At 48.8% G+C, this 8684-nt stretch overlaps 1 protein-coding gene and 1 long non-coding RNA gene across 2 annotated transcripts; one reads left to right on the top strand and one right to left on the bottom strand.

Annotated features, from left to right (window-relative positions):
• Positions 1–132: 132 nt before the first annotated feature.
• LOC117185030 (uncharacterized) lies at positions 133–1466 on the bottom strand. Its single transcript, XR_004470520.1, has 2 exons — positions 1017–1466; positions 133–925 (listed from the first exon to the last, which is right to left on the bottom strand). It is a non-coding gene; the product is annotated as an uncharacterized lncRNA (long non-coding RNA).
• Positions 1467–2324: 858 nt separating this feature from the next.
• On the top strand, positions 2325–8474 carry mfr (ferlin misfire). Its single transcript, XM_001353043.4, has 14 exons — positions 2325–2617; positions 2676–3037; positions 3101–3203; positions 3295–3493; positions 3558–4006; positions 4068–5311; positions 5368–5539; positions 5615–6848; positions 6911–7047; positions 7164–7345; positions 7463–7583; positions 7690–7980; positions 8037–8137; positions 8195–8474. Exons 1-14 carry the CDS (start codon positions 2438–2440, stop codon positions 8370–8372), a joined length of 4953 nt encoding a protein of 1650 aa, XP_001353079.4. The 5' UTR covers positions 2325–2437; the 3' UTR covers positions 8373–8474.
• Positions 8475–8684: the final 210 nt, after the last annotated feature.

The raw sequence follows: 8684 nt of genomic DNA, 5'->3' as shown, positions 1-8684 counted from the left end.
TATGGTCCAGAAGTCGTTTTTTTTGGCATAAAGTCTAGTTTTAAAGCTAGAGCCTTGAAACTTTGCACAATTATTTTGAGTATTTTTATAAAATTTCGGTTTTTTTTTGTTTTAGATTCGACCACGCCATCGACCCCCTTCCCCAGAGCACCTCAGATTTGTTTAACACAGAGCTCGAAATTAAAGCTAGAGCTTTTAAATTTTGTACATATACTTGTATACTTGTACTTGTTCTTGTTTTTTTTTTTTGCATAAAGTCGGAAGTTTAAATTACATACTTCAAATTTATTACATTTTGTTGTTAAATCATTATACATATATAATATCTTATTTCAAATTATCAATATTTATATATAAACTATGGAAATTTATTACACACTAATTTTCCATTACTTTATTATAGCTAGGATAAATGTCGCAGTTATGCCTTTTATTTAAAAGCCTAGTGTTTGTATTCAGGTGTTCTAATTGTTTTTGTTACGACAAAAGCCACGTAGGTCTTGCGTTCTTTCTTAGCAGAAACTGCCGCAGCATGCATAAGAAGATTCGTGTTATTATTATTATCATTTGCAAGATCAGACGCCAGTTTCCTTTTTAATCTTGTCCCTGCATTTGTATAATGTAATGTTGGACGTCCCATTTTCTTTGGTGTCTTACAATTTTAATCAACAATAATTGTTATTTTAGAAGCCATCCATTTAGCATGGGTGGTCATAAACCGTTCCATCATTTTGTTGCACTTCAGAAGGTTTCTTTTAATGAAGGATTCAAAATTACTGATTTTTTTTATCTATTTCTCTTTTTTTTTCATTTTCCAAATGGTTGTTATTGATTTTACTGTAAATCCAATGTGAGACAGATTTTTTTTGTCGATTGTTGTTGCGCCAAATATCGATGAGATCGCTATGCAAAAACTCGAACTTTCCTGAATATTAACAAATTTAAAGAAAAGGGGCCAAAACGGGCCAAAGTTGTTACTTTCCAGTCAATTACAACATTTGTACGTACAAACTCACATAGTTAGTTTTTCTCAGCAGAACTCAGTTCATTTGTTATATTCTACAAAACACAGGGGACGCAGTTAAATTTTCTACAAAAATGCACGTAAATTGGACATTGCACAACGCTTAAATCTTGGGACTACACATAAAATAACTAAATACATTAGATACTACATACCTTTATCTTCATTTTCCATTTTTAGCCGAATTTATTTGAGCAAATTTACTCGGTCGCCACGTAAAAATGTAAACAAGTAATTTGGCGCCAATTTTTTTCCCACAATCACCTGATCGATTTTTCACTTTCAAAAGCTCGCCAAAATCTTCAGGGAAGCTAAATAATTTTTTTTTTTTCATTTTTAATATGTATGATGAATTTACTTTGAGAATTTGCAAGAAAAAACGTAATCCATTCACATAAAAATTTCGACTTTATGCCAAAAAAAACGAATTCTGGACCATAGTGCAGTGGCTCGATTGCCAAAGACTCGTGGCAAAAATCAGATTTCAGATTACACTTCAATTAGGAATTGATCTAATAGCTTTAAACTAATATTATATTGTACTTATATTATTTTGACTATGGTCTTTAGGATAAAGTAAAGAATATTTGAGTTTTACGGTTAATTACGCCCATTTAGCACCCCGCTCACTTACATTTGTCTTTCGAAAATTTCCCTTAAGTACTGAGAATATACATTACATTATAGACTGATACCTAGCCCAGTTTGAAAGAAATAATTCTTGCAACGTGTTTTCAGAAACCGAGCCACTGTGCGACGCTCCAAGCAGCAGCTCTGCTTGACGGCCTGAATTGGTTTTTGAGTGTGATTCCGTATGGAAAAAATCACACTCTTTTTTTCAGAAAGGTTCGAGCTTTTGAGCGAAACCACCCTCACTAGTTATAGTAACCAGTGCTGCTACATTAGCTTATTTCAGGCTAGATTTATCACTTTTAAAGTGGAATAGCTTCACATTTAGTAAATTAATTCAAAAATACAACGCAAACCTAAAAAAACATCTAAGCCACAACATTTTTTTTATTTTTGGCTTTTATCTAGTCTTAGTCCATTTTTTTTTAGCTGATATTCGGTTTTAGCCATGACTATGAAATTCTGGCAGCACTGTCAGTGGAAAGTCAGCTTGGTGAAAGCTCAATGGTGAGCTTCCCTCATAGTGCTGCCGGACCGGTGGAAAAAGTTGAAGTTTGCATTTGAATTTAAAATTGAATTGGAATTCAGTTGAAACAAATCCAATATGCATATCGAACAATTTCCATATGTTGATGTGGAAATTTATCAAAAGAAAACCTAGCTATGAGCTGTTGCTCATGTCAAGCTGTGAAATCCTGTTACAATTGTTTTCCACTCAAATTGGGAGCTAATCTGAAAAATGCCTATAACAGACTATCAATTGCACGCCGAAACGGAAATATAATGAGTTATATGGATGATTGCTTTGCCGGGGCCCCGCAAGACTTTCTCATCTGCATTACGGTGCACAAGGCTGCCAAAGTGGGCCTGGCCACATCGGAGCTTTACGTCAAAGTCAGCCTGGATAAGACGCAGAAGAGCACCAAGACGTTCCAAAACTCCGAGAATCCCTACTTCAATGAGGTAAACGCTTTGGGTATGGCTGAAAGACGGACACCTTTAGCGAGATTCTCTTCCACAGTACTTTGTGTTCGAGTTCCGCTGTTCGCTGAGCGACCTCCTCCGGATGACCATCCTCTTTGAATTAAAGAAGACGCAGACTCTCATGAAGAACCTGGTGGTCGGGGAGCTGTTGATCGATCTGCATAGCGTGTGGAACCAGCCGAATCACGGATTCTTCAAGAAGTGGGGTCGCCTGGAGCCGCCCATCGGGGAGAATCCTCCACGCGAGGAGCCCAGTGATTCCCATGGGTATTTGCAAATCGATCTGGTCATCGTCTCGCAGCACAGTTCGGTGGCAAATAATCTCATCCCAGAGGAGAACACCGACACACAGAGTCTGAACAAGTGGAGTGTGGACCAAGACTATGACGACATTGAGAAGTATCTGTCCCCGATCTGAGCCACTAGCCTCAACTTCTAACCAAACCAGAGTTCCGCCCCCAGGAACCTGCTGCAGAACCCCAACTCGTACACGCCGAGCAACATCCGCTATTCGATCGCCTTCTTCCGCGGCTTCTTCGTGCGGAAGGGCAACTACATGATCCAAGTATGGTTCACTTCAACTATCTTCTACGTATATCTACCCGTGTGGCATTCACTTCTATCTCTATCCTACTTTTCCGTTTCCGTTTCTAAAGTACAGATTCCATCCCTTCAAGGGCAAGACGCCGGTGGCCAAGCAGACCACGACGCCCGTGTGGAACCACCAGATCAGTTTCGCCTGGATATACCCCTCGCTGGCGCAGCGCTTCCTCATCCTGGTCCACATCCACGAGCACCTCAAATGGAAGTGCGTGGCCGAGTACGAGCTGTCATTCGAGGAGATCGCCTTCAAAAGTGGGTAATCCTCTTTGGCATAATATCTGCTTCACTGTACCCTGTACTTTTCAATCGCTGGCAGGCATTCCCTCTTTGGGACCCACCTATCTGCAATTGTACGATCCCGTCCAGCCCATGACCTATGTGGGTCGCCTCTTATTGGAGGTGCGTTCCGACACTGTGGCGGAGGAGAGGCCGTCGCATGTGATCCTTGCGGAGGACGTTCACGGCTTGGACGAGTCTCCTTTTTGGAAGGAAGAGGTCTTCATGGTGGAGTTCCTTCCACTGCTCGGGGATCACATCCAAAGCAGTGCCAGCAGCTATAAAATCTCCATGAAGCTGGCCGAGAACACTTCCACCATCCTAGAGGGTCCCCTGAAGACGCCATCGGGGAAGTTCCGCTCGGCGATGCACTCGAAAAGCTTCCGCCAGGATGCTCCCTACCGATCCTGCCTCCTACGTGCCCGCCTGCCCGACAATCGGGACAAGTACGAGAGCGACTACTTCATGATCGACCTGGTCGACTTTATGGTGAACAGAAGAGCTGACCGACCTCCTTCTGAAGCTAACCTTTGACCTCTGCTATTTGCAGCGTTCCGAACTGGACACCTTCAAGGTGTTCCAGCTGAAATCCCCGCAACAGGACGTTAATCAGGCCAAGTGTCTGAAGGCCATCATATCCAATATCTTGAGCAAAATCAAGGAGGGCATCAAGGAACATCGCTTCGACCACGAGATGGAGAGCCAGCGCACTCCGTGGGACATCAACCGCCAGCTTTTCCTCGTGGGATTCTTCGCGAAGCTGCCGCTCGAGCTGCGTCAGCTGAAGCAGGAGCTCCGCAGCTCCTACGTGGAGAACCTGGACGCCTCTGTGGCGGATGTGGTGAACGAGCTGCATCGCCTGGTGGACAAGATCACAGCGCTCTCCAACATGACGCGGGTGCAGGACGAGTGGCCCGATCTCCTGCTCTCTCTAAGTGCCGGGGGCAAGGAGGTGGGCGTGTGCCGCCTCAATGCCAAGCTCTTTCTCCACCTCCAGCGCCGGGAGCTGCAGCAGAACCAGATCACACAGTGCTGGCGTCTAAAGAGCTTCGCGTTCAAGGACCCAGGTTGCATCCACAGCTGCCCCAACTGCGGCTGCAGCACGGCCTTGATTCTGGGCTGCGTTGCCATCGTGGTCGAGAGGGAGCGCAAGCAGTTCCTCTCGAACAGTATCGGTGACTGGATCTCGATCGAACCAATGGTCTGGAAGACCCGTGTGGCGTGGACCTTCTTCCGCTGCCATGTGTATGTCCATCAGGCCAAAGTCCGACCCACAGGAGAGAAGAAGCACGTCTGCGACTCCCATCTGCGCATCCTGTTCGGAGAGCAGGCCGCCGAGACGAACACATCCCCGGGCACTCTGTCACCCATCTGGGATGCCGAAATCACATTCAGCTGCATCACCCTGCCCGGCAGCGTCGACTGGTACGTGCAGAATCCCCCGCTGCTCTCCCTGGAGTTCTTCAACAAGGAGAAATCCCTCGCCGATGAGCTGGTGGGCAAGGGCCATGTGATGGCCAGTGTGATCAGTGGAGAACATTTGGCGGACTCCGCCTGGGAGGACGGTCCTCATTACTGGTCCAAGGGCCCCGTCAACAAGATGCAGCGGCTGAAGCACGTCTCTCCGCCGCCCCTCAAGTGGGTGCCCCTGGCCAGAAAGGGTTCCGTTCAGGCGGAGGTCCTAATGTCGGCCGAGTTCATCGAGCTGGTGGATGGCGTTGCCGATGCCAGCAAGGAGCCCGTCCTAAGCACGGGTATTCCGAAGGCCATCCGACCGAATATGCTGAACTTTGTGTGAGTATTGGACTTGGACTTCCATCAGTAGGGATTTTAATGAGATCCCTTCGCAGCCTGGAGGTTGTGTTCGTGGGGCTGCGCAACTACTCCAAGACCACCATGAGTACGGCGGGCAAGCGAAAGATCAACATCATGATGGGGGACCTGGTGCTCACGAGTGGTCCCTCGAAGGCCCGCATCGGCAACAGCATCAACTTCCTCGTAGCCTACGCCTCAGCCGTTGTGGTGGGTTCCCTATCAATGATTTCTCTGCGACCCATTCTCTAGTATAGTACATACATCTCCGGAACTACTTTACAGAGTCTCCCCGATCAGCAGGAGTACTGGCCAGCCATGATAGCCGCCGATGTGCTCGTCTCCGGGCTAACCACAGAGTCCATACTGGGGGCCGCACTTATACCGAACTCCGCCAGCTTCCTGCAGCGGGGAAAGACGACCAAATGCGAGACCCAGAGCTCGGCTGCCTCCTACACCTCCACCGCAGTAACAATGGATGAGGAAGAGGAGACTGAAGTGGATGCGACCGGGGGGAAGGACACAGAATGGGAGGAGGCCGATGAAGAGGAGGAGTCCCCCGGCAAGTGGAGGCGCTTCTGGAGGCGGTTGATGTTCGCCCTGGGCCTGCGACCCGCCGCCTATGCCAACAGGATGGCCCTGAGGTATGCAGCGGACGACATGGACAACAGCGAGCTCATCGCGGAGGGACAGTTCACGTGGTGGACAAAGTTCTACAACTCGATGTACTGGAAGGCGGCGGAGATGACGCACGAGTACAAGCACCGGCTGGTCATCTATCCCAACGAGCTGGAGAAGCAGCCCCAGTTCGGCTACCTGCAGGACTGGGCCGTGCCCGTCCAGATGGTGCACGGCGTCAAGTTCAGGAAGCAGGCCCCGCCGAGGGAGGATGTGTACGCCACGCTGAAGATCCAGGTCAAGCTGACGCCCTGCCAGTGCGGGAGCTGGGACGAAGGCGGAGGAGGGGACATGGTCCGACCCCTGGCAGCGTCCTTGAATCCGCGCGAACAGACGATGCTCCAATCTCTGTCCGAGTCGGTGAGGCTAGCTGTCCGGGTCTATGTGGTGCAGGGCCTTCAGATGCGCCCGCGGGACGTCAAGCAAAATTCCGACTGCTACGTGAAGCTCTCTCTTGGCGCCAAGACACTCTCCGACCGGGCGGCGTACATCCCCAACCAGAGCAACCCCATCTTTGGGCGCATTTTCGAGCTGGAGGCCAACCTTCCCGGCGACAACATGCTCCTGCTGATGGTATACGACCAGGACACATGCCGCGACGATGTCATCGGTCAGACGTACATCGATCTGGAGGATCGTTGGCGCAGCAAGCACCGTGCCACAGTGGGCCTGGCCCAGGAGTACTCGAGGAGTGGCTACAACCAGTGGCACGATGTCAGCCTCCCATCGGAGATACTCACGAGTATCTGCTTGCAACGGGGCATACAGCCGCCCTACTACTACGGCAACGTGCTCGAAGTGGATGGACAGCTCTTCGCCGATGAAACAACCATATCACGGGGTGAGGGGTGCATCTATTATATATATATGGGTGGAGTATCTGTACTGATTCCCCCGTTTCAGGTGAGGAGATGCATGAACGACTCAGTCTGACAGTGCTGAAAAACCTTGAGAGGTTGCCCTCCTTTGGCTACAAGCTGGTGCCCGAGCATGTGGAGACTCGCTCTCTCTACCGCGATGATTATCCCAATGTCGAACAGGTAAGAGGCAAGAGCTTCCAAGTAATGCTCCGACCGACTGTCCAAAGACCTGACTTTAAGCCAAGGAGATCCAAAGTTGAAGCCCATCTGCTGAACCCTCCTCTCTTTCAATGCAGGGCAAGCTCCAGCTGTGGATAGAGCTGTTTGAGGCCAACAAAGTCATGCCGTTTCCAGTTGATATCACGCCCGTGCCACCCGCTGGTTACGAGGTCCGTGTTGTGGTCAAAAATTTGAGAGGCATCCAGGCGGGCGACAGAAATGTTTTTGGCAAACTAATGAGCGACCTCTACGTAACTGGGTAAGTGGAAATGGGATAAGAGGAAATGGGGGAAATAAGGCTGCTGCCATGTAAACGATATGCAATTATCCGATTTTCTGCTTTTGTTCTGCGCTGTTGTGTTCTGTTACGTTGCAGCTGGTGCCAGGATATAGACAAGCGCCAATCAACCGATATCCATTACCGTTCGTTCACCGGCGATGCTGCCTTTAATTGGCGCATGATATTCCCGATGATGTACTCCCCCAATGAGGACATGGTGAGCGGCTGGGGAGCCAGGAGTCCTTGACCTTGCCTAATTGGTCGCATGGTCCGGGGTAAACCAATACCCTCTACTAATTAATTCCTTCGTGCGCGTGTTTCAGATGGTCTTCCGCCGCCGAGGCGGACTGTTCGAGGAGATTGAGGTCAAGCGGCCACCGGTTATCTATCTGCAGATTTGGGACCGGGACTTCATAACGCGCAACGAGTACCTGGGCGCCCTGGAGCTGAACCTCTCCAACATGCCCATGCCGTATGAGACGGAGGCGCATTGCCAGGCGTACCCCAAACAGCGGAAGCGACTGAATCTCTTCCAGCGCAAGTCCATCCATGGCTGGTTCCCAGTCGATAGTGCCCCGAAGCCGAGGTCTGGTCTGCCCATCACCTCGACGAAGGTGAGTCCGGAATCGGAGTCCGAGTAGCCTAAAATTTCGAATACGATCCACTCCAGGGCAAAATGGAACTACAAATCGATGTCTGTACGTCGGCGGAGGCCTCGAATCAACCCGCAGGCCATGGCCATGACCCACCCTTGGCTTTGGAGAAGCCCGAGTACGTATTCCAATGCCAGCTTCCGATCTTCCTATTATATATGGCCTATACTTGCAGTCGGCCGGACACAGCCTTCAATCCCCTGACGCATCCCTTCAAGTCGTTCCACTACATCCTCTGGCCCTCCATACGGAAATATGTCCTGTGGGGCGTTCTCCTCTCGGTAGTTATCGTAGCAGTGGTTCTGTTCTTTACCAAAATCCCGAGCCAACTCATGTCCATTCCCTTTCTGTGATTTGTTATCAGTTTTCGTTTTGTGTTTTACTTGTTTGCTTTAGCAAAATTGAATTGCATTTTCCCTCTTTAAAGTTTCCCAATAAATTAGTTCATTGTTGTATTTGCATGCGTCACTTATAAGTTAATTAAATGAAATCGCTAATAGCCGCATGGGACATCGGCGCAGCGATAAAAACCGACTCGTTCAGCACATCGACCGACCAGCACATCGACCGACCAGCACTTTAAAGAACTATTAATAAACTGTGAAATAGAACAAGTTAGACGAACAGAGCAAACATGGATCAGAACGATGATTACTGTCAGCCAA

This window comes from Drosophila pseudoobscura, chromosome X, assembly GCF_009870125.1.
Source record: "Drosophila pseudoobscura strain MV-25-SWS-2005 chromosome X, UCI_Dpse_MV25, whole genome shotgun sequence".
Taxonomy (NCBI): Eukaryota; Metazoa; Arthropoda; class Insecta; order Diptera; family Drosophilidae; genus Drosophila; species Drosophila pseudoobscura.
The sequence above is the reverse complement of the archived record's forward strand: the minus strand, read 5'-3'. Positions and strand labels throughout refer to the sequence as shown.

What these genes read in the sequence shown, in the direction of transcription:
- mfr (XM_001353043.4), top strand. Translation starts at nt 2,438, where the DNA reads ATGAGTTATATGGATGATTGCTTTGCCGGGGCCCCGCAAGACTTTCTC. An exon ending in TGAAACAACCATATCACGGG is followed by an intron (nt 6,849 to 6,910) that starts GTGAGGGGTGCA and finishes CCCCCGTTTCAG; the next exon opens with GTGAGGAGATGCATGAACGA. An exon ending in TGCCCATCACCTCGACGAAG is followed by an intron (nt 7,981 to 8,036) that starts GTGAGTCCGGAA and finishes GATCCACTCCAG; the next exon opens with GGCAAAATGGAACTACAAAT.